This window comes from Rattus norvegicus, chromosome X, assembly GCF_036323735.1.
Source record: "Rattus norvegicus strain BN/NHsdMcwi chromosome X, GRCr8, whole genome shotgun sequence".
In the NCBI taxonomy this organism is placed as follows: Eukaryota; Metazoa; Chordata; class Mammalia; order Rodentia; family Muridae; genus Rattus; species Rattus norvegicus.
In genome coordinates this window covers 23,771,102-23,797,660 of record NC_086039.1, presented here as the reverse complement: position 1 = coordinate 23,797,660, position 26,559 = coordinate 23,771,102, and the positions used below count along the sequence as shown (strand labels likewise).

The 26,559-nt window shown below is 39.6% G+C and overlaps 1 protein-coding gene across 6 annotated transcripts in view; it reads right to left on the bottom strand.

Annotated features, from left to right (window-relative positions):
* The window catches only part of Fam120c (family with sequence similarity 120 member C), a 156,971-nt gene that overhangs the window by 124,399 nt on the left and 6,013 nt on the right, over positions 1 to 26,559 (bottom strand). Inside the window, exon 2 of one of the 6 annotated variants that reach the window (XM_063280062.1) lies at positions 143 to 25,821. The exons of the other annotated variants lie outside the window; for them this stretch is intronic. Within the exon in view, the coding sequence (XP_063136132.1) occupies positions 25,750 to 25,821 (72 nt within the window). The 3' untranslated portion in view covers positions 143 to 25,749. Of the gene's footprint in view, positions 1 to 142; positions 25,822 to 26,559 lie in introns of those variants that run through there. 6 annotated transcript variants of the gene reach the window in all.

Here is a 26,559-nt window from a genome sequence, read left to right as displayed (position 1 = left end):
AGCTATCTCTCCAGCCCACTACAGGTTCCATCCTGTTTCTATTTCTAAGATTTAACCACAAGAAACAAGCGGCATAGAATACTTAAGAAAGGCCTACCACGGTTATAAAGAAAGGAAAGCAGCGCTGACCAAGCACCATTAGCTCAGCATTTGACTTCTTTTTTTTTTTTTTTTTTTTTGGTTCTTTTTTTCGGAGCTGGGGACCGAACCCAGGGCCTTGTGCTTCCTAGGTAAGCACTCTACCACTGAGCTAAATCCCCAGCCCCAGCATTTGACTTCTAAGCAGATGTCTGCCAAGATTACATCTCAGGCAGCAAAGCAATACTAATTATTAATTAATTATGTACTATGTTCTAGGCCCTGTTTCAAATATATCTCCTCCATACTAAACTTTCAATAACATGAGACATTATTACAGTAATCTTCTATTTCAAAATAATTATATTTTACAATGAAGCAGAATTTTATATCTTAAAATTCACACAACTTATTCCTTTTGTATTATGTTCCTAAATCTCTACAAATACTTTGAGAGAACTTTCTATTTAGTCAACTTCATGAATGTGATTTTTTTATTCATTTCTCATATATTACATCCCAACTACAATTTTCCCTCCCTTCTTCCCCCTAGTCTCTTTTCCCTGCCCCCATCTCCTCTTTCCCCAAAATCCAACTCCCCTCCACGTCCCCTCAGAAAAGAACAGGCCTCCCAGGGACATCAACTGAATACAATACAACAAGATACAATAAGGCCAGGCACATGTTCTCATGTCAAGGCTGAAGGAAGCAACCCAGTAGGAGGCAAAGGATCCCACAAGCAGGCAAGAGAGTCAGAGACAGCCTTGGCTCCCATTGTTAGGAATCCCATAAGAACACCAAGCTACACAACCATAATATATATGCAGAGGACCTAAGTAAGACCCATGATATCTGTGATCCCACTTTAGTCCCGGGGTCAAGTTGATTCTGTGGCCCTTGTTCTTGTGATATCCCTGACCTCTCGAGTTACTTTGATTCTTCCTTCCCCTCCTGTGCAGGACTCCCCAAGCTCTTCCTTATGTTTGGCTGTGGGACTCTGCATCTGCTCCCATCAGTTGCTGGATAAAGTCTCTTGATAAAAATTATGCTAGGCTCCTATCCTAGAACACTCACCAGGCAAGAAAAATTGTAGGCCAAAGGTTTTGTAACTGGGTTGGTGTTCCAATCTCTCTACTTAAGGCCTTGCCAAACATTTTTCCAAGACAGGAATTTTCTATGAATCTTGGGTATCTTGGAATTTGCTCTTTGGGACCAGGCTGGCCTCAAACTCAGCGATCCACCTGCCTCTAAAGGCAGTGCACCAAATCCAGCTTATTACAGTAATTTTTACTCATTTGTTAGGCTATGTTCTGAAATCTCCAACAGAACACTTGAAATTGTCCCAAATTCTCTCTCTACTATGCCACCCCCCACCTCCCTCTTTCCCTTTCTTTTTTTCTCTCCCTCTTTCTGTCTCTCACATCTTTTAAGAACATTTAGCATTGACTGTGTATGCATTTAGGGCAGACCACTTGGGATTAGATAAACTGTAAATTCATCTCTAGAGAAGACTGAGTCTCTCTTTCTCAGTACCTATTAATTACTTCCCACTCTTCAACTAAGGGCAGGGCGAAACTTTACCTGTCCACATTGGCATGTTGACTGGCAACATTATATGGGTCCTGTTTAAGAAACCACATTGTTGCCAACCAACCAGCACTCCCAGGGACTAAACCACTACCCAAAGACAATACATGGACTGACCCTGGCCTCCAACCACATAGGTAGCAGTGAATAGCCTTGTTGGGGCACCAGTGGAAGGGAAGCCCTTGGTCCTGCCAAGGTTGGAACCCCAGTGAATGGGATTCTTGGGGGGAGGGTGGTAATGGGGTGAGGATGGGGAGGGGAACACCCATATAGAAGGGGAAGGGGAGGGATCAGGGGGCTGATGGACAGGAAGCCAGGAAAGGGAATAACATTTGAAATTTAAATAAGAAATACTCATTTAATAAAAATGGAAGAGAAAAAAGAAAAAGAAACCACATTGTTGAGGTCTTACAGGTGCAACTTCTGTATCATGTTGAGAAAGATACTCTAATAGCAGGTATCCTGGTCATCTGATTTACCATCTTTCTGCCCCTTTTTCATGGTATTCCCTGAGCCTCAGCTGTAAAGGCTATGCTGTAGATGATCCAACTTAGGTTGGGAACCCACAGACACCTACTTTCTGCCAATCAAAATCATAAGGAGAAGTGAGTTAGCTTCCACTAGGATAACTGTAATTTGAAAAATGAGTCTTGGCAAGAAAGTAGAGAAACTGGAATCCTCAAGCTGGATGTTGTAGCACATACTTGTAATACTAGTACTCAAGAGGTTAGAGCAGTAGAATCATAAGTTCAAGGCTGACCTGACTATATAGTAAGATTAAAAAAAAATGGAGTCAGCCATAAACTGCTATAATCTAAGTATTTGGGGGTAAGATGCAGGATAATCTGGAGTTAAAGGACATCCTCAGCTACATACTAAGTTTGAGGCCAGCCTGGGCTACATGAAACCTCAGCTCAAAAGATAAGAAAATTAAACAAAAGAAACAAAAAATAGCAACAGACAGATAGACAGACAGACAGACAGACAGACAGACAGACAGGGTAGAAACGTAAGCTGGTGCAGCCTCTGTGGAAAAGAGTCTAAGAGGTCCTCAAATGACTAAACAATTATCTCATGATCTAGTAAATTTATTACAAGACATAACTCAAAAGAATTAAAATGGGGCCTTGAAAGATGCTCAGCAATCAGGAGTTCTTACTGTTCTTGCAGAGGAAGTTGGTTCACTTATTAGAACCCATATAAGGCAACTCACAAGTGCCAATAACCTCAGTGTGTTCCTGTACATGGTGGACACAAACTCACACAGGCATTCATGCATGTGTATGCACGCATGTGCACACACACAGATGCACACATAAAAACAAATAATAAATTAATCCTTAAAAGCCAGAGGGGTAGAGGGCACCCAAGAAAACTTACGAAGTCAATTAACCTGGGCCCATTGGTGTACACAGAGCCTGAAAAGTGAACCAAAGAGCATTCAGGGGCTGAACCTAGCTCCTGCCCCACATTTGTAGCAGATGTACAGCTTGGTCTTGAATGTACATCCCCTAACAATTGGAGTGAGGGCTGTCTCTGACTCGGTTGCCTGCCATTGGATCTCCTTTCCCCCACCTGGACTGCCTGGCTGGGCCTCAGTGGGAGAGGTGTTTAGTCCTGCTGAGACTAGATGTCCCAAGCTAGGGTGGTACCCAAGGGGCCTTCCCCTGCTCTGAGGAGAAGATGAGGGGATAATGGGGGAATTTGTAAGGGCAGGACTGGGAGGAGAGAAGGGAGGGGCTGCAAATGGGATGTAATGTGAATAAAAAAAATAAAGAAAAAAGATTTGAAAATCTATGATTGTACTAAAAAGATACATGAATAGTCATAATAACATTATTCAGAATAGTCATAAAGAAAGAACACCTAAAATGTCCAACAATGAATAAATAATAAAAATGTGGTGTCATGTATAAAACTATACAAGAGACTATCATTCAGCCACAAAATGGAATAGAGTGTGGATACATGCTACAATGTAAAGGGATCTTGAAAACATGCTAAGGCAAGTGTGGCAGTACACACCTGCAATCCTGGTGTCAGGAAGATGTAGCTGGGTCATGGGCTTAAGGTGAGCCTGGGCTAGGTATTAAGAGTCTGTCTCCAAATACCAAAGCAACGACCCCCACAAAAAGGAATAAAACATTGTGCAAGAGAAACAAACCAGGCACAAAAACCAATTAGTTATGAAATTCCCTGAGTAGATAAACCTATTGAGCTGGAAAAAAAGATTGACTGGAACTAAGGAAAAGGGTTAACAGTGGTTGTGAATGGGTGCTGGGTTTGCTTTAGAGGTTACAAAGTGACCTAGAATTAGGTAATAGTAATAGTTGCTCAACTGTGAATGTGCCAACTCACACACTTTGAAATGGTGAACTTTATTATATATGAATGATAATTTATTTTTTAAAGTAGAGCCTAGCTTCAAATTTAGCTGTATTCACAAAGGCCAAGAAGCTCTTTAAAACACTTCAAGAAATTCTTTTACCTGGCCTAGTGGCACAGACCTGTAGTACCATTTAGATAGGAGCTGGGGCAGGAGGATCACAAGTTCAAGACCTGCTTGGGCTATAGAGCAAGTTTATGGTTAACATGGGCAGCACAATGAGACCATCAAAATTCAACACTATGACAAGAGCTTGAGCTAGAATTTATGGTACTTGCCTGCCACAGGGGAGAATTTTTTCAAGCCAGGTATGGCAGGCTCTAGTCTATAATTTAGCTGAGGACATAGGGACAAGAACACAAATTTGAAGGCAGCAAAGGCTACAGAGTTACATCCAGAAGACAGAGTAGTGTGGTAGTGGCTAATTTCTCATTAGCCACCTTCATTTATATATGCATGGGTGTTTTTTTCTACATGCATGCCTGTGCACCACGTGCAAGGACTCACCACAGATACCAGAAGAGGGGTTGGATCCTCTGAGTCTGTTGTTATAGATGGTTGTGAGCTGCCATGTGCATGCTGGGAACCAAACCCAGGTCATTAGCAATTCAATTATCAATATTAAATCAAACCTGTCTCATCTACTTACCCTCCCCTTTCATATTTTATTTTACTTGTGATAAAAAGCACAAAATTTTCCATCTTAGCATTTTTGATGTGTTAATGATAATTGTATTGTTGTACAGAAGATCTCATCTTATTATGAAACTCTAAAACTCTAGAGTCAAACAACTCCCCTTTTCTCCCTTCAGCTTTATTTTCTGTTTCTATTCATTTGTCTACATTGCATACCATATCTAAATGGAATTATACAGTATTTGTCCCTTTGTGACTAGGCTATTTCACACAGCATGATGTCCTCTAGGCTTATCTATGTTATAGCATATGATGGGATTTATTTCCTTTTTAACTTGGATAACATTCCCACTGCAAACATACACCACATTTATTTAACTATTCACCCATTGATGAGAGACTTCTGGGTAGTTTCAATCTCTTTGCTACTATTAATAATGCTGCTTTGGACATAGGTGTAAAGATATTTGAACTCTTGCTTTCAATTTTTTAGATATATGCCAGGAAGTAGAACTACTGGATTGTGACAGCTTCAGTTTTAATTCCTGAGGAATCTCCACAGTGTTTTTCATAGTGGTCACATTATTTGACAATCTCACCAATACTGCGTCGAAGTTCCATTTTCCTACATACTCAAACACTTATTTCCATCTGGGAAATACAAATCAAAACTATATGAAGAATCCATATCACCCCAGTTATCATTAAGAAAATAAACAAGAAATGTTGGTGAGGATGTATGAAAAATGAACCCTTATACAGAGTTAGTGGGTGTGTAAATTAGTGTAGGCACTTTGGATAACAGAATAGAGGTCCTTCAAAAAACTAAAAACAGGACTATCATAGTCAACGTATGGTAATCAATGTTGCCAGAGTTGGAAGATGCACAGAGCCATTTTCCTTAGCATTGTTGGTAACCAGCAAGCTATGGAATTAGCCACGATACTCATCAATGAAAAATAGATAAAGAAAATACAACACATATGCATGCACACATGCACACATATAAGCAGCGGAGAATTATCCACTCATAAAGAACAAAATCATGTCATTTACAGGAATTGGGTGAAAATGGAGAGCATCATATCAAATGAAATAAGTCACATTAAGATAAATACAAAAGTATAAAAGTAGAAGAGGGGTTATTTGGGAGAAGAAAAGGGAGACAGTGGGAGGAAAAGGGGGGTGAGAAAACAGAGGGAGTGTGAAGACGATGAAAGCATGTTATATTCAGATGTATGTATATGTAGAAATGATATGACATACACACACACTGCTGTACTTTCTAGTGTAGGTCTATAATCCTAACTACTGTGGAGGCTGAAGCCTGAGGTTATTAAGTTAAAAGTTCTCCACAGGTTACAGTGTAAGTTGAAAGCCAGCCTGGACAACTTTGTAAGAATTCTTAAAATAAAATAAAACAAAACAAAACAAAGCAAAAACAAAGCTGGGCATGGTGGTGCATGACTTTAACCATAGTACTTAGCTGACACAGACAGGTGGATCTCTGTGAATTAGAGGCAAGTTTGGGCTACATACTGAGTTCTAGGTCGTCCTGGGATACACAGTGAGACTAGGTCTCGTTACACACACGCAAAAAAAAAAAAAAAAAATCAAAAGAGGTAGGCTGAGGAGCCAGGCCCGGTGACTTAAAACTGTAATCCAAGCACCTGGGAGGCTGAAAAAGAGGAATTGCTATGACTCACTGGATTACAGAGTAAATTGCCAACCAGCTTGTACAGAATGGGATGATATATCAAAGAAAGGAGGGAGAGAGAAAGACAAGAAGGAAAGGAGGGAATAAGGAGAAGAAAAAAAAGAAAGGAATGATGAAAGAAAAGGGCTGGGTGTACAACTAAGTGGTAGTATTTACTTACATATCATGTGAAGGACCCTAGGACCAACCTCTAGTACAACAGAAATAAGTAAGTAAATAAAGTGGAAGGCCAAATAAGGAGAACATAGGAGACAGCCAGACAATATAGGAAGAGGGTCAGTGAAAAGTGTCTTCTCCTCATCCCCTGGGCCTATCCCTTGAAGAGGCAATGCAGCAGTCTGGGATAAGGCTAGACTTTGTTTTGAACAGGAACCCCAAAGTGACACTTACAATGTAGCAAACAAAGACCAAAAACAATATCAACAACAAACAAACAAGGAATGAGGTTTAGCAACATGGCTCAGCAAGTACAGGTGCTTGCTATGCAAACCTGTCAACCTCAGATCCATCTCTGGAACCCACAAAGAGGGGAAAGAGAGGATCATCTCCACAAAGCTGTTCTCTGACATGCACACTTGCACCATTGCACATATGCCCACAAGCATGTGCATGCATGCACACACACACACACAATAATAATAGTAATAATAATAATACATATTAGAAACAACAGATGATAAGACATCACCCTGTCACTTCTGCCCATGTCTGTGTGCCTCATGGTCTTGCCTCCCTTTCCCCTTTCTCTCAGGCCCTGACCAATGGAGGTTACATAGCAGCAACTACCTGAGAGGCTCTCTCGGCCTTGAAATGCTGTTGAATTCACCATGAATTTAATAGATGAGGTTGGCAACAAATAGTGGCCCAGAGGTTTGAAGTTCCTTTTTCACTCATTCATTTAGTTCTTAAAACATGGGCATGGGAGAAGCTGTGCTTCATGTGTTTGGGAACCTTTCTGAAATTTATAAAAATGAGCAATAGCACTATTCAGTCATCATTAAACGAATATTAGTTTACTGTACGGAAGACCAGAACATTATCTGCTAGACCTGTAACAGGTTCTGAGACATTGGCACAACTTATGCCATTTTAGAGGCACCATTCTGATCTCAGAATCCAGCATGAAGACCCCATCACCTGCCAAAATGGGAACAATGACCCAGTCTATAGTTCTAGGAACTAGGAAGTCCCTAAATGTATTAACCTTGAATTTTGGCTTCTGTAGTTTTGCTTCTTGCTACTGTTCTTACTAATCAAAGTTTATCAACCAGGATGTGGGTTTTTTTTTTTTTTTGTGAGTAAAAGACAAAGGACCATGAAGTTAGAGCTGCATGGTTTGGACAAATTCCCCATGCAGCCACTGGCCAGCAGTACAGACCTTCTATTTGGCTTTAAGAGTGTCATTGTGTGTGTGGGGGGGGGTGCTCTGTAGTTACTTCACAATAGAGCTACATCTCCATTTATACTTGTAAATGATCATGATGTTCAAAACTTTTGAAGATTTAATGATTCATGCTACCAGAATAGTGATCTGATCCTAAAATCCCTCAAGGAGATTGCGGATTCTGCTTTTCAGGTATCTGCAGTCGCTCACCTGGAAGCAATTCTACAGCTAAATCTAACATGCAAAGACACTAGGCAGTACCAACCTGCCCTTGGAACGGTCAAGACCCTCTCTTGACACTTCAGCTGCTACATTAAGGAGGTGAGGACCAGCACGGTGGTCCCAGAAAGTTGAAACAGGAAGATTTTTGTGACTTCAATGCCAGGTTGGTCTACACAGTGAGTTCCAGGGCAGCCAGGGCTACACAATGAGATTCCATGAATGAACAAACAAATGAATAAAAAGGGAGGGGGAGAATAGGAGGGAGTGGGGTTGTAAAAAAAGACGAAAGCACACTAATATTGTCACATATGATTCCTCAGATGTTAGCATCAATGGTTGCAATGGTTGATCTAGAAGATGAGGACTAAGCAAATGATGAGTAAGATGCCAAGTGGGATAGCAACACAGTCGCAAGTAAGAGTGCTTTAGACTGAATGCATGTTTTGTGGGTTTGGTAGAAAAGTTGTTCTACCCACGATCAAGGAACACACCATGGAAATGTTTCAAAACAGTGACAAAATACTGGCATGCAGGATTAATGACCTTACCTGCTATCACAAAGAGTTTCACTGTCAATGAGAAGGAATTCTAAGATAGTAGATTCTGTTTTGTGTTGGGCATGAAGGTATAGGTGTTTAAAAATGTTTTTGTTTTGCCTTTCCTCCAAGATCCTTATCCATCCAAGAGTAAGGGATGTACCATACAATGCTATGGGACAGATGGCTACAGATTTTGAATGTGGTTTCTAAAAGGAATTTCAAAGGTGTCTGCAGTTCTTCTCTAACCCATGGAAAAGCAGAGAAACCAACGGGTATGTACCCATGAGCCTGCTGCTCTCATTAACTTCACTAAAGACTTTCTAAAGTGATTACTTACTCCAAACTTTGATAATCTAGTGAAACATGTTTCATTATTGTACTTAAGCTTCAAGAACTTGGGTCAAGCCCAGAATTTACTGCATCCAGAATGGACCTACATTTGGTAGATACTGCATCAAACCAAAATCTCTGCTCTCGTAGGGCTGATATTATTGAGACTGAGATTGAAGAGGGACTCTAGACTCCACAATTTAAGACATATTTTAGGTGGGCACAGTAGCCTGTAAGCCCAGCACGCAAAAGGCTAAGGAATGCCCCAAGTTTGAGGATTCATAGTGAGCTCAAGGTCAGCCTGGGCTATATAGTGAAAGGGTCATCATGTTTAACCTTCTAATCCTGTTGAAATTAATGTTATGTCATTAATCCCCCTTCCTTTTCTTAAATGGAGAAACAGAAGCTTGAAATTTTTTATTAACTTGGCCTAAATCACATAGCTAGTTCTAGGGTAGAACTTGAATTCTTATTTTAAAAATATTTTCTTTCATATCAAGTATATTATCTAATACAAGCAACTGGGAAACATCCATTTTTTTGATCAATATAATAAACACCAAGCCATAAAGTATAACTAGGCTGTGAGCCTGTCCATGGCATAATTATTACAGCCATTTGTATCCTCAGACAGGACTAGGAAAACAGTGTAGTAAATTATTTAAAGTAACTTCACGGTGGCTGGAGAGATGGCTCAGTGGTTAAGAGCACTGACTGCTCTTCCAGAGGTCCTGAGTTCAAATCCCAGCAACCACATGGTGGCTCACAACCATCTGTAACAGAATCTGATGCCCTCTTCTGGTGTGTCTGAAGACAGCTACAGTGTACTTACATGTAGTAAATAAATAAATCTTTAAAAAAAAATAAAGTAACTTCACACCAAAGATCATAGTATTTTATGACCTCGTGTAATGTTTTCTTCCAAGATTAAAACCTTCCATCTTGGAGGAAGGATTCAATACACATAATGGGAAGGGGGAGTTGAAATAAGAGGTTCTAAGGCAGTGGTTCTCAACCTATAGGTCATGATCCTTTAGGATTGAACAACCTTTTCATGGGGGACACATATCAGATGTCCTACATATTAGATATTTACCTGATGATTCATAACCATAGCAAAATTACAATTATGAAGTAGCAACAATAACAATTTTATGGTTGGGGGTCACCACAACACGAGGAACTATATTAAAGGGTCACAGCATTTGGGAAGGTTGAAAACCACTGGTCTTGAACTAGGGGCTGTAAATGCCTACAGCAGGCAGCCAGCTAACATGAAATTGAGTAAAAAAAAGTCCATTTCCAGAAATATAATTTGTAAACTTTGTGTTTTCCGGGTGTTAACAATATACAGAGCAACAAACATTGGGGTTTACAGGTTAAACTGGGGTTCACAGGTTAAACGCTTGAACTTAAAAACAGACAAGTGAGGGTGGGGAAGACTGCTCAGTGGTTTAGGGCACCTGTTGGTCTTGCAGAGGACTTGAGTTTCATTGGCAGCACCCACATGGTAGTTTATAGCTTTCCATAACTTCAGTTCTAGGAGGTCCAATGACCTCTTCTGGCCTACTTGAACAGAAGGTTCACATGTAGTGTACATACATGCAGACAAAATATACATTTACTTAAATCAAAAGTGAACATTTGTTTAAAAAAAAAGAGAACTGGGGCAGGAGAGATGGCTCACAGCTAAGAGTGCTTGCTGCTCAGTCTTGAGGAACAGAGTTCAAATCCCTGAACTCATTTCAAGTGGCTCAAAATTGCCTGTAACTCCAGCAGCAAGGGTTCAGTGTCTTCTTTTGCCTTCCATAGGAACCTGCACACACATGTACACATACACTCATATAAACACACACAGTGATAATAATGTTAAAAAAAAACAATTGCCAGGCTTGGTGGTGCATGTATTTAATCTGAGCATTCAGGAAACAGTCAGATAGACCTGTGAGTTCAACAGTCTGGTCTACAGTGACACCTTGTCTCAGAAAAAAGAAAGAAGGAAGGGAGGGAGGGAGGAAGGAAGGAAGAAAACAAAAACCTAAAAAGCTGATATAGTGGCACATACTTTTAATCCCAGCATTTGGGAGGCAGAGGTAGGTAGATGGATCTCTGGGTGTACCAGGCTAGCCTGGTCTACAAAGTGAATTCCAGGAAAGTCGGAATAGTGAGACCCTGTCTCAAAAAAGTAAACCAACAACATAAACCCAGACAATTGCAATCGTTACATTTAAAAACAAAAGACACTGTCCTTAGACTGAGAAGCTGGTGCTCTTAACTGCTAAGAAGTGTTTGGATCTTGATGTTTTTTATAACATGAGGTACAAGGGCTAGAGATGGCTCAACAGTTAAGACCACTGCTCTCGTAGAGGACCTAGGTTTTAGCCCCAGCTCTCTCCAGATAGCTCACAACCATCAGTTAACTCCAGTCTCATGGGAGCACGTTTGTTTCCCCTGCTCCTGTATCCTTAGTGCCAGGATTAAAGGCATGCACTGCCACACTTAACGGGTTCTTCCAACTCATAAAATTCAGGTATTTGTAGATTTAAGTGACAGGCTGCAATTTTCTTGCTTCCTTTCCTTCCCCCTTTCCATACTTCTCGTTTGATCTCATGGCACAGGCTTTCACTATGTAGCTCTGAATGACTCAGTCCTTGCTGTTTAGCCCAGGTTACCTTCAAATTGCCAACTCCTCCTGCCTTCATCCATCAATGCTGAGATTACAAGCACATGCCACCACAGCTGATTTTACATCAAAATTCTTTATTGTTCTTTTTGTTTTGTTTGTTTTCAAGACAGGGTTTCTCTGTGTAGCTTTGGCTGTCAAGGAATTCAGTGTTGACCACGCTGGCCTCGAACTCAGATCTACCTGCCTCTCCAGAGTGCTGGGATTAAAGGAGTGCACCATGATCACCCAGTATATCAAAGTTCTTAACACATTGGTTGTTTCTAAATACAACTCAAATATAGCATGAATCTTCATCAGCTGGATCCCTGGCTAAAACAGAATAAATCATGAGCCTCGCCTTTCTTTTCTGACTCAGTAAGTCTAGCTTCAGCTACATTCTTGAGGTCCTTAGTAGAATCCAGTTCCTTACAGGTTAGTGGACAGAGGGTCTCAGGTCTTCACTACTTGCTGGGTCAGAAGCTGCCCTAGTCTTGGTGCCTGAAATTTTGCCTAATAAGAGTCCAGATGGTGCACGGCTGTAGGTCCAGACCACAGTCCACGATTCACTAGTTAACATGAAGCTAAGTCTGTAGCTCTGTGGGCAGTATTTATTATCTTCTGTGTCGTTTTGTAAAGCTTCACAAATAACTGAACATCTGAGCACTATTTATCCCATAATTGTTCAACCATCATCTTTAACATACTAAACAACAGTAGCTTTCTATCTTCACAAGTGCTTGTTTATGGTATAATGTCTACTGTACTCAACAGAAATTATTTAATAAAACCACTGCCTATAGGTTTCTAGGTATTTTCACTTAATAAATCACTGCATTTTATGGATGCATCACTTAATCCTGTCTGTATTAAAAACGCAGACATTTTAATTCCAAGCCAGTTTTGAAGTGCTTTGTGACACTGGTCGTACCTCTTACAGTGGTTTATTTTTAAATGATATCTTAAATTGTATGTAGTCTTTCAGCAGCCACATTTTATTTATATACATGGGAAAATTGATCCGTTTCACACACAAAATATCAGTTTTCTTATTTTAAGTGTATGATCTTCTTTTTGTGCTTTACTGAGCTTTACTTTTTGTGCTTTTCGGTTTATTGAGACAGGTGTCACACCATAGCCCAGGCAGGCCTCAAATTCACAGCAGTCCTCTTATTTCAGAGTCCCAAGTGGTGGGAATGCAAATAGATGTAAGCCACCACGTTCAGTTCTACTTACTTAATTTTCTAATTCTGAAGGCAGAACCCAAGTGCTTTGCACAAGCTAACAAATACTATGCCATGAAGATATATCAACATATCCTAAGTATGTGATTCTTCTTGCATAACCTTTTTTACTTTACATTAATGTGAGTATACTATTTCAGTCATCAACACTATTATTGTAAAAGTATAAACACAATAACTAATAATGGAATTATCTGTGTGACAAATTAACCCCAAAACTCAGTGGCTTCAAATAACATTTATTATTTCAATAGCATCTGCATTGTCAGGCTACCATCCAAGTCATCAAGGCTTAATGGAAAGTATCCACTTCTAAGACCATACCCAAAGTGTTGGCAGGATCCAGCTTCTTGCAGACTGTTGGGCTGAAGGCTGCTGTTCCTCACTTGGTGATGCTGCAGGCTGCCCCATGTTGGTTATCATGTGAGCCTCACCACAGGGCACACATGTTCACACGGCAGCTTGCTTCATCAGAATACTCAAACAATGAGGGGAGGAGGCAGGGAGGAAGGGGAAGGAGAAGACAGAGGTTGTAGCATTTTATAATCAAATTTTATTAGGGCTTGGAAACATTTCATGGGTTTGTTATAGTCTGCTCATTAGAAACAAGTAACTAGATCCAGCCAACATCCAAGGTGGGAAGAGATACATAGTTATAAAGTTATAAATATCAGAAGGTGATCACTGAGAGTCAATAGATGATTTCATTAATGATGAGTAGCAAGCCCTTTATATCACTATACCAAGAAGACACCATGGAGTGATAGAGATGCATTAAATGAATGCCTTGTAGCTGACCAAAAGGATATTGCTTCAACCTGTGGGTCACAACCACCTTGAGGGCCACATATCAGATATTCTGCATAGCAGATATTTGCATTATGAGTTATAACAGTAGTAAAATTGTGATTATGAAGTAGAATGAAATAATTTTATGGTTGGGGGCCACCACACTGTGAGGACCTGTATTAAAGGGTCACAGTGTTAGGAAGATTGAAAAACGTGCTAGAAGATCTGATATGTTGACAACAATAATTGAAATGTCTAACTTTTTTGGGCAACATTTCATAATTGTTAGATGTTGATGACAAATTTCAATTTCCTGAAAAAATAATGTGTTCATATAAATGACGGTACAAAATCAGAATCATTCAAGTAGATTCCTTACTATTTAGTCCAAACACATTACTTGATTTCAAACCCTAAAGAACACTTAACTTGATCAGAGAAAACTATGTTCATTCTCCCCCTATACCTCCAAAAGGTTAAGACTTCATGATGGTAATTTTGCTACTGTTATGAATCCCAATGTAAATATGATAGTCAAACAAAGGTATGGATAATGCAAAACCATCTGCACACGTAACCTACCTATGGGCTACCAGTTAGCAAGCTCTACCTTAAGCTTTGTACTAGGCTTTAAGTATGGTATGTGTATCTTGGTTTTGCCACTTCTGCTGACCATGACCCTAGGCTTATAAAAAGGGCCAGAAAAAAAGTGTCCTTAGGAATCATACTGTTTTGGGGTTTTGTTTTTGTTTTATTTTTGTTTTTTTTTGTATTATCAACTTGACTAATAAATATTGATGGAATTAATGAATTCCACTGTTCAGATTATTTAGCACAAGTCATCTGGCACAAAGTAGGTACTCAAAACTACTAAATAAACTGAAAAGGTTTTAGAATCCTAAGAAAAATAGAATATGAAGCTAGAGAATGAATAATAGACATATCATAAAAACCCTGCATACCAAGCCATACTAAAAGTAAAACCTAAGAGTGAAGTGATTTTGAGATGGCTCAGCAGAAAAAAATTACTTCCCATACAAGGCTGGTAGCCTGTTTGATTCCTGGATTCCATGGTGGAAGGACAGAATAAATTCCCAAAAGTTGTCCTCTGACCTCCATATGCAAGTCATGGAACATGAGTACCCTACCATACATACACAATTAATAACTTACAGTCACAATCAGCCAGAGAGGTGGTGCATGTCCTTAATCCCAGCATTCAGTAGGCAGAGGCACGTGGATCTCTGTGAGCTCAAGGCCAGCCTGGTCTACAGAGTGAGTTCCAGGACAGCCAAGGCTACACAGTAAGAACCTGTCTCAAAAATAAAATAAAAATATTCTAATCATAATAAACTAAGTATGAGGTGATATATGTTACATCAACTTGGCACATAAGTTATTTTGCTTAAAGTAACAGTAGATGGTATTTATATGTATTTATAATAATCTGGTACTTTATTATATTAAATAGTTGAACACTCAAAGTCTGTGGTATGGTTTTTATTGCTATTCTCGTCTTCCAGACGTGGCTAGTAGAAAAAAGAATAAATTGTATGATTCAAAATCAATGCTGTTACACATTATTTTACATGAACTAAATAGAAGAAAAAGTATCCTAAAGTAAGTAAAACAAAGCCATAAAATTCATCTATACTTTTGAGATAAAATCTCTGATGTCAGTTAGAAGGGCTACATCTTAGCCCATTCATGTTATAGCAGTAAAAAGAGGCCAATAACTATGCCGAGACCATTTTAACTTATCTATGAACATGAGGATTCTGAGAACTAAATGAGCTATATGCTTGGTACCCAGCCCATGTAATAGCTATTATTATTTTTATCAAATAGAATTATATACTGTAAATACATTGCTATATACAGTGAGCAAAACTTCAGTGTCACAAACATGAATTTGATAATACAGTTTGGAATCTGAGTTGATTAACCTAGAATTAAGACGTAACAGTGTTTCTAAATTCTTGTATATAGTATGTTAAGTTCTAAAACAAATTCCTGCTCTTTTAGAACTAATTTAAAAGAGAATTCAGTGCTCAGGAGGCAAAGGCAGGCAGATCTCTGTGAGTTCAGAACTACCAGTACTCAGGTAGTATGAGAAGTTGTCATTCACCTTAGCTGGATAAGAGTTCATAAGGACTTTTTTAGATAATATTTTTTTTATTTATAAATATGGCTGTTTTGCCTGCATACATGTGTATGGCAGGTATGTGCCTGGTGCCCTTCGGAGGCCAGAAGAGTATAGGGGTTGGTTCTGATCAATAAAGATGCTGGAGGCTGATGAGCTTTGCGGAATAGGCGGTACATCTGGTCCCTACAGGTAAGCTATCAGATACAGTGGGAAAGAGGAGAATTTTCACCATGCTTCAAAGGGAGAAAAAAGACCAGCCATGTGAAATCTCAGGTGGAATGGCCATAGGCCATTTCCCCAGGCTGGAGGTTAGAAAAGCAACTAAAGCTGAGGGCAGTTCTGGGTTGCTGAACAAGAAGGTAACTGAGAAACAAAGTTGAGGGCAGATTTAGAGTGCTGAGCTAAGAGTATTGGGAAGGGCATGCTAGCCATGGGAGAATAAAAACACCCAGCAATTAAGCCATAAAACAGGCTAAAAATTAAGTTTGGGGGGGTATGCGTGTGCGCACGCACTCATGTGTGTTTCATCTGTAGATTTGAAGGAACCTGGGAGAGGCTGGTTGCATGGTCTGCCCAGTGTGGGATAGCAAAAACTACATGCTACAGAAGAGTGCATCAGAACCCCTGAACTTACAAGTGGTTGTGAGCTGCCCTGGGTGCTAATAAAAGAACCTTGTCCTCTGGAGGAGCAGCCAAATTGTTGAGCCACCTCTGTAGCACTTGCTCAGAAATGTACCAAGTTGAGACCATGTATGAAGGGACATGCCTATAATCCTAGCAATCAGGATGTTGTGGCTGGAAAATCACAAGTTTGAGACCAGCCTAGCTACTGGTGACTGGCTTACTAGCCATTTTTTTTCCTAAAGAAATCTTGGCGGAAAAACTGCAGATTAGACACTGTTCCCATGTAACACTCTAAATGAGAATCAAGGTTACAAAGGATAGACTATCCCAATGACAGAAAGAGTAGAAGGCTACCATAAAGCACACAGAGGAGATAGTAAGAGCCCTTGACAGAGAGACTAAGAGGTGGGAAGCAGTATAGAAGACTTGACTCAAGCTCTAAGTCCAAAGCCAGGGGAGAAGAATTAGAAGCCTCACCCAAGGGTGAGCCAGGTATACCAGAAGAAAAAGAAACTGGCAACCAAGCCATAGACAAGACTACTCTATTAACATAAGCCTCAGATCCAGTTGGAGAATTTGGTATGGCTGTGACCTCTGTGGAAAAAAAACATTTTGTCACTGACTACAAAGGCCAGAGTCTGTACCATCTTGAAAGAGAACCTGTTGTTTGAGACTAAGCTATTCTAAAACTCTGAACACAAATAGTTACAAGTAAGGGAGCCAGACAAATCCAGAGTAGGATACTGCTACAAGCAGGAGTGGTGGGCACAGCTGAGATAGGCCAGCTAGGTTGTTCGGGTGACTGGAGGCTTACGGTGTGAAAGGCACACTGTATGTTGGCCCTGCCCTCTGTGGGAAGACACAAAAACAATTATCTGAGAAAAACAGCAGAGACCATGCCTACATTAGTAGACGACCTTCTGGGGACAACTCTGTTTCCTGGTTTACTGCTGGTGACACGGCGAAGTCTGAAGGTCAGGTCTACCTCCATTCTAGATCTCAGCACTCTGGTAGCTTCTCCAACTCTACAAACTACTCAGAAGAGACAGACCTCTCACTTGAATGTTAGCCAGCCAAGAATATAGTCTTTGGAACAAGTGAGAACCTGCGTAGGTCACAGGCTGTAAAGCTAAGTGTGGCCAGCAGAGGCTCCAAGAGGAAAGCTCTACTGAATGTTAAAACCTTCATCTGTCCAGAATCATTAGCACCCTGAAGGTAAGATGAAAGATTCAAATTGACCATGTCCTCCAATGGGCAGATTCTAATACTACTAACTATAGCTGTACTCAGAAACACATCACTCTAATATATTTTCATCTTAAAAAAGGGTTTATTTTTTCATTTTTGCTTGTTTTTTCCCTTTCTCTTTTTACATGATTAGTATTACTACTTTATTTCATTTTTAAATGTTTTTACTTCTATTATTTTCTTCATTTTATAACAAGGTTGTTTTAATTGCCTGTTTTTTTTCTACCTAATATTCTTCTGTCTTGCTTTTCCTTTATGGTGTATAACCTTGCTTTGTCTTTTGAGTGTGCTACTCCTTAACCATTGCTTTTTTTACTTTGATGCTATTAAAATTTTTATAAAGGTTTACTTATTTATGTATGTGAGTATACTGTAGCTGTCTTCAGACACACCAGAAGAGGGCATCAGATCCCATTACAAATGGTTGTGAGCCAACATGTGGTTGCTGGGACTTGAACTCAGGCCTCTGAGCCATCTCTATTAATTTTTAACTTCATACCAAACTGTACATTATTTCTGGACTTTTGTGTTATGGTCACTGCTTGTATGTGAGATGGCTTTAATCAACCTTAAGTGTATGTTAAATTATTTATTATTAGTGTGTGTATGTGTGTAGGGGTCTGGGTATGTGTGTTTGTGTGTACATGCATTCTATATGTGTGTGGAGGTCAGAGGACAGACTGTGGGAGTACTGGAGTCCATTCTCTCACTATGTGGGTCCTGGGATTGAGCTCTGGTTGTCAGGATCACCAGGTTTGGAAGTGTATTTTTGCCTGGCACTGTTACTATTATAGCAGTTTCTTTTCTCCTTTCTGAGTGGTACTGAAGACAGAGCATGCAAGGGACAGCTGCTCCTTAAAAAGGGACACAAATTTAACCATAAGCGACTGGGCGGTAGTGGCCCATGACTTTAGTCCCAGCATTCTGGAGGCAGAGGAAGGTGGATCTCTGTGAATTCAAGGCCAGCCTGGTCTACACAGAGAGAGGTCTGGGACAGCCAGGGCTTACACAGAGAAACCCTGTCTCATAAAGCAAGTCTTTAACAAATACAAAAGAATCTAGATAATCTGTTATATCTTTTTTTTTTTTTTGGTTCTTTTTTTCGGAGCTGGGGACCGAACCCAGGGCCTTGCGCTTCCTAGGTAAGCGCTCTACCACTGAGCTAAATCCCCAGCCCCTAATCTGTTATATCTTAACAAAACTAGACACTGACAGCAAAAGAGAGAACAGAAATTATACAAATGCATGGAGATTAAATAACACATTCTTTTACTTTGTATATTGAGAGTCATGTTATCCTAGCATGTGCTATATACCTAGGCAGGCCTTACCTTAAGGGTAACCATCTAAGTCCAACCTCTCAACTGCTGCAATTACAGACATCTAATACCTGACTTAACACACTTTTGGGTGATAACTGGATCATGGAAGAAATTACCGAGGAAGTAAGTTTGAAAACCTAGAATGAAATAAATAAATATAACCTTGGGAACATACCAAAGGTGGGTCAGGTCTCTGAGCTCTACATGTGCACTATGGCACATCTGCATCCAGACACACACAATAAATAATCATATAAATAAATGTATCTATGTTAAATCAAAAAGCTAAATTAAACTTCTAAGTCATGTGACATATCAAAATTAAATGGAGAAGACGTAAATAATCTTGACAGATCTATAAAAAGCAACAAAACTGAAGCAGTAACAGAGTCTCCCATCCTAAAAAACCAAAACTGGACAAGTTTACAGACCAATTCGGTCAGACTTGGTTTGTTTGTTTGAAGATTTATTTATTATGTACACAGTATTCTGCCTGCATATATGCCTATATGCCAGAAGAGGGCGCCAGACCTCATTATAGATGGTTGTGATTACAGAGACTTGAACTCAGGACCTCTGAAAGAAAAAACAGTCAGTACTCTCAATCTCCGAGCCATCTCTCCAGCCCCTCTGCCAGACTTTTAAGAAAATATTAACACTGGAGATCTCCAAACTAAAATTTCAAAGATCAGTAAGAAATTCATTCTATGAAGGCAGTATTTCTGGTGTCAAAACCATATAAAGACAAAACAAAAAAGAAACTATACACACAAGTCCTTCATGAACACACATGCAAAATATTTTCTTTTTTGTTTTTGTTTTGTCTGTTTTGTTTTCTGAGACAGAGCTGTAACAGTTGTGGCTGACCTGGAACTTGCTATAGAGGCCAGGCTGGTCTCCAACTCACATAGTTCCACCCGCCTCTGCTGGGATTAAAGTCATGCACCACCACATCACCAATGCAAAAATTGTCAACAAAATACTTGCAATCTAAATTCAACAACACATTTAAAAGATACCACTGTAGCTGAGCACAGTGGTACACACCTTTAATCCCAGCACTTGGGAGGCAGAAGCAGATGGATCTCTGTGAGTTTGAGGCCAGACAGGTCTACATAGTGAGTTCCAGGACAACCAGGGCTACAAATTAAGACCCTGTCTTAACCTCCACACCTCACACCAAAAAAAGATACTACTGTCAACTTGGTTTCATTCCAGGGATACAAGAATGGTATAACAGATACAAATCAATAAATGTAATATAGCACATAAACAAAGTCAAGGATATAAGTCTCGTGGTCATCATAGAGACACAGAAAAGGCAACATCATTTCATGATTTTAAAAAAAAACTGAAGAAACTAGAAACAGAAGGAACTAAAGCTCCATATAAAAATGCCAAGATGTGCTTGCAGACAAGAGCCTGGTATGGCTGTCCTCTGAGCGGTTCTGTCAGCACTTGGACTGAGCCGGGAGACATTAATGGAAGAGTTAGGAGAAGGGCTGAAGGAACTGAAGGGGATTTCATCCTCATAGGAAGAACAACAATATCAACTAACCAGACCCCCCAGAGCTCCCAGGGACTAAACCACCAACCAAAGAATACACATGGAAAGACCCATGGCTCCAGCTGCATATGTAGCAGAGGATGGCCTTATCTGGCATCAGTGGAAGGGGAGGTGTTTGGTCCTGTGAAAGCTCAATTCCCCAGAGAAGGAAGATACTAGAGCAGTGAGGTGGGAGTGGGTAGGTGAGTGGGGAGGGGAGCACCATCTTAGAGGCAAAGGGGAGACAAAATAATTTTAAAAATTAAAAAAAATCTATACCAAAATTATAACAAATGGGGGAATTTTAAAGTATTCATTTTAATATCAGGAACTAGACAATGGTGTTCCCACTATTTCTGCCCTTATCCAGAACATTTCAAGTCTTAGTCACAGCAAAGGCAAAAGAAAAGAGCAATTATAAAAGGAAGTCAAACTATCTCTATTTGCAAACATTAAAGATACCACCGTAAGCTTTCACTAAAGTAGAAAGATAAAAAAAATCTACATATACAAATCAGTACTGTTTCTGTGTATTAATGAACATTTTGAGGAAGAACTCCAGAAAAAAATAGACAAATCTTATTCTCAATAGCCCTTAAAAACACCTAGGAATAAATCTAAGCAAGGAGGTAAAAGATCTCTAAAGTTTAGAATGCTGAAGAAATTGAAGACACTAGAAGATGGACAGAACACTCATGCTCATGGATTGACAGTATCAAGACTATGACAACTGGGCCTACAAAATGACTCACATGATAGAATTGTGTGCCACTGAGCTGTGGACTAGAATGTCCTGCCAAGCCTGCAGTCATCCCTATGACCCAAATGGTGGAAGAAGACAACTGACTCTTACAATATGTTCTGTGGCACACACACACACACACACACACACACACACACACACACACACACACTATAAAAACTAATCTTTAAGTCAGCAAAATGGCTGCTTAACTTGAGTTTGATTCCTAGGATTCACACAGTAGGAGAGAACTGACTTCATAAGTTGTAGTTGTTCTCTGACCTCCACACACATGCCCTGGCACATATACACCAACCCGCATAGAAACAAAATGAAAGTAAACAAATGGTGTGTGTGTGTGTGTGTGTGTGTGTGTGTGTGTGTGTGTGTGTGTGTGTAATGTGAAAATGGCCTACTTCTGAAAGCAATCTATGGATCTGATCTAATGTAGTCCCTATGAAAAATTCCAAAGGCATCCTTCATAGATATAGGAAAAATATCTAAAATGAATATAGACCAATGAAGACCAGGAACAGTCAAAGCAATCCTGATCAGTAAAAGTAATGCTAGAAGTACCACTTTACCTGACTTCATGTTCTACTACAGAGACAGAATAACAAATACTGCATATTTTGGGCACAAAACCAGATACACAGACTACTAGAATGGAATAAATCTCACACAGCTACAAGCTCTTGATTCTTAACAAGGTACTACAAACATTCATCAAAAAAAAATGGTGGGAAAACTGCATAGCCACCAATAGAAGAATGAAATTAGATCCCCATCTTTCACCCTGCACAAAAAGTAGCTCAAAATGATCAAAGAACTCAAGACCCAACACTCTAAAACTGCCACAGGGGGAGAGAAACACAGGGAAAAGCCTTCAAGAGATAAGTGTATGCCAGGGCTTTCTCAAAGGCTCCAATATTTATGAAGGGATAGAGAGTGCTGCCAGATGACATTGCACAGAATTAATGTTCCTGAACAAGAAGGGAACAACAGAGAAGAGTCAGCCTGCAGAATAGATGAACTCTGGAGATATGTCTCTGATAGGGAATTAATACCAAGAGTATACTATAAAAGTAGAAAAATAAAATAAAAATTAGCCTCTTCCCCATTATCTAAGCCATAAGCAATTGGCTATTGACTAGATATTTCTAAAAATTACAAACAGCCAATAAATGTTTGGAAAACGATCATCACGCTTGGCTGTCATGAAAACTACACTGAGACTGCATCCCACTCTATTCAGAATGGCTATCACAAAGAAAACAAATAATAAAGGCTATGTATAAGGATGCAAAGCTGGGTGTGGTGGCACATTCCCTTAACCCAAGCACTTAAGGCCTCAGTAGGGAGATCTCTGAGTTCAAGGTCTACAATACATACCAAGTTACAAGCCAGCAAAGGCTACATAGCTCAACCTGTCTCAAACACAGAACAAAACAAATGTAACCCTGACCACCACCATCACCACCGAGGAACTTGGTAGAAATATACATTGTTTGGACACGGTGGTGCATGCCTTTAATTCCAGCACCATGGAGGTGAGTAAGGATGCAGTGGGGAGGGGAAGAAGCCTAGGCTGGGCATGTAGCTCAAATGGTAGCGCACTTGCCTAGCAAACACAAGGTCTTCAATTTGATTCCCAGCACCAAATAAACTGAGTGTGGTGGTGCACACGCTTAGATTTCCAGTACTAGGGAAGCAGAGTTGGTGAGTTTGGGTCAGGCAGAGCTATATAGCAAGATCCTGTCTTTAAAAAAGTCAGGGAGAGGGAGTTCAAGGATATCCTTGGTTACACAAGAGGATGAGACCAGCCTGAGCTACAACACACACACATACATACAAAGTGAATTATTGTATACTTCTAGCAGGAATGTAATTAGCCCAGTCAGTATTGAAATCAATATGGAGAATCATCAACTAAAACTACTATATGATCCAACTATATCACTCCTAAGTAATTAAAGGCAGCATACCATGGACACCTGTACATGTTTATTGAAGCAGTATTAAGGCCAAGATATGCTGTGATCCTAAATGTTCATCAACAAATGAATGGATAACAAACATGGTTGGGGTGTGTGTGTGTGTGTGTGTGTGTGTGTGTGTGTGTGTGTGTGGTGCACACACATGCATGAACATACAATGTAGTTTTACTCAGAGACAAGAACAAATTATGTCATTTTCAGGAAAATGCATGTAATACAAGATCATATTAAGTGAAATAAGCCAGACTCAAAATACAAACATGTATTCTATCACATATTTTATATTTTAATGTAATTTTAATGTATGAGTGTTATGAATATAAAAATATTTAATATTATATTTTACTATCTATAGGTATGTATGAGGCATGGAAGTAGAAAGGGGAATGTTTGGAGGAGGAAGAGGACTAACAGGAAATGGGAAACAAACATAGGTAATGAAGAAAATCAAATACCACACATTTTCTTGCATACATAGGATCAAATTTTTAAAATTTATGACATGAAAGCTGTATGTATGCACATATGTATTTACACATATAAATACAAATGACATGAAAACAATATTTTTTGGGAAGACAGGGCAACAGTAGGGGACAAAGAGGGTAATGATGTGGGCAAATATGACAAAAGTACAATGGTTTTTACACATGAACAGATTATAATGAAATTCAGTATTATATAGGCTAACTAAAAAAGTCTTTGAGGGCCATGGTCTAACAATGTGAGTTCTACTTCTAGAACCCTACATGATGGAGAGAACTGATTCTCACAAGTTGTACTCTGATGTCCACACATGAACCATGGCACACTTGTGCCCACATACATATACACATACATATGTACAGGTGTAAATGGAATGTATTTGTATATACAGATAAATAAATGGAAGAAAATTTTGTAATTTTTTAAAAGTGACAATAAAAGGTGAAGGAGAAGGGTTTAGCAGGTTAACGCACTTGCCAAGTCCACTGACCTGAATTCAATCCCCAGGATACACGTGGTAGATGAGAACGGATTTATCCTCTGACCTCCACACTCAGAGTGGTGCACATGCACCCATTTTGTATGTACCTGCATACACCCATAGTTCCCACCCCCACATAAAAAATAAACCTTTAAAGTAGCAACAGATTAAGGAATGAGAATAGTCTTTTTCAAGAATAATGCTTTAGCTAAGGATAATGGCTTAAGGGAAACGAATAACACTGGTTTATATTTTAAAGATTATTATGAGATCAGGGATATAGTTCAGGGGAAGTGTGTGCTCACCTACATGTGTGATTTCGGGTGTCACCGGCAGACAGACAGACAGAGACACAGACATAGACGCACACACACAGACACACACACACAGACACACACACAGATACACACACACACACACACACACACACACACACACCCTCAATTATTTTGCATAGAAAGGGATTGCTACTTCTGAATTCCTCAACATCACTGTGTGACTCACTTGGCAATTAGCTAACACATTTGTCTTGTACTGGCAGAACTGTGGATTTCAGCACGGCTGGCACAAACGCAATGCTCAACAATTCTGTTCCTTTGTCCTTAGTCAAGAAAAGTACACAACCTTACACAAAAATGTTAAAAAAAAAAAAAAGGAAATGTCATGGGATCCTTCAGAAAGACTAAGCAATAGAGATCTAAAAGCAACGGTTTTTATCTCTCACTTACCAGAGCACACTCTGCCTCCAAAGAAAATCACTGGACCTGGGTTTTGGTTCAGTGATACAATATGTACCTACCGTGAATAGGTACTAATCCACAGCACCAAAGTATTTTTAAATCACTTCTTGTTTCTTATTTGTTCGGTTGTTTTGGTTTGGCTTTGATCCTGGGGAGTAAACTTAATCTTCCTTGTTCAACACTGAGCTGTATCCCCAACCTCCATTTTACCCCTTTGCCTTTCAGTTCTTTTTTTGTAAGATACTATTTATTTTCATGAAAAGAAAAGGCTTGACATTTTCTTGTAATTAAAAACTAAAATGACAAATCCAAATCATCTTTAACTGTAAAATGGGGAGGATAGCATACAAAACTTGCAAATCTGTGAGGATTAAACAAGACACTGTGTTTAAAATGCATTTTATACCCAACTTGATGCTCAAGAAGTGACAGTGATTATTACTCTTATGATCATGTCCCATCTAGAAGAGCTTTGGACTTTTCAGGGTCTGGATGGCAGGATTAGTAAACAATCGGGAGGCACATCAGCCATTTCCTTCCTGAAGGAGGAAAGCACAAAATGACACCTGCATCTGGTCAGATGTCTCAGTCTGGTTAGTCATGTACCACCAATATGATTTCTGACACAATCAATCTTTGTTTCTTTTCATCGATCCATTTAACTTCCTTTGAAAACATAGATGGGAAGCAGAGTACATTATGTGGTGGTTATCTTTCTGCTCTTTTACAATAACTATTCAATAAAGCTTTCATTCCCCTGCATCACACCACATTATCTCTTGAGTCACAGTCTAAACCTCCTTTAAGTTGCTCTGTTTCTGAGTCCTTTTGGAGAACAATGGGTCAGGAACTTGAGGGGTAGTAAATGTCTCTCAACTGGTAGTTTTCACAGACAAAAGTGTACTGAGCAAATACCTATAACAAATGAAATTACAACATCATGTCAAAACTAAACATCAAACATTTTATGAAGTCCAAATGTGTCGAAAGCTAAACAGACAACCCAGTACTTTTTCAAGTATTTAATTCGGCCATTCTAGATTCTCTATTAAGAAGGAAATGAGCCTAGAATTGATGGCTCACCCTGCCTTCTTAAACTAGAAAGAACAAAATCAAGGGACAATGGTGATCCAGTTTTTGTTCTGAAGCACTAATATTCAAACAAAAGAAATGCTACACATGCAAATCACCCATGTGAAAAATTGGCCACCTTCAAGACAGACCGCAGCTCTGAAAAGGCAAGGAACAGTTATTGACCCATACCCTGGCATGCCTGTGCTACAATCCAAGACATTCTTCATTTACTCCAACAAAAGTCACTGATCACAGCCAAGAGAACTCACTGAGAATCTCAACACTATATATTTCTGGGGTCAGTTTTAAGTCACAGTTTACATTTTGTCTTATTTTATGTGTGTACTTGCATTCGTGCTCACAGAATCCAGAATAGTGTGTCAGCTCTCAAGAGCCGGAGTTACAGATAGTTGTTGGGAACTGAACTCAGGTTCTCTGCTCTTCACTTCTGTTTTTTGAGACCTGTCTCAGTATGGAGTTCAGGCTCCATAAATACTGGGACAAGATGTGTGTGCTATCATACCTACCACACTAAACCTTTTTAGACGTCACTCCTCCAGTCTCTTTTCTTAGGATCTA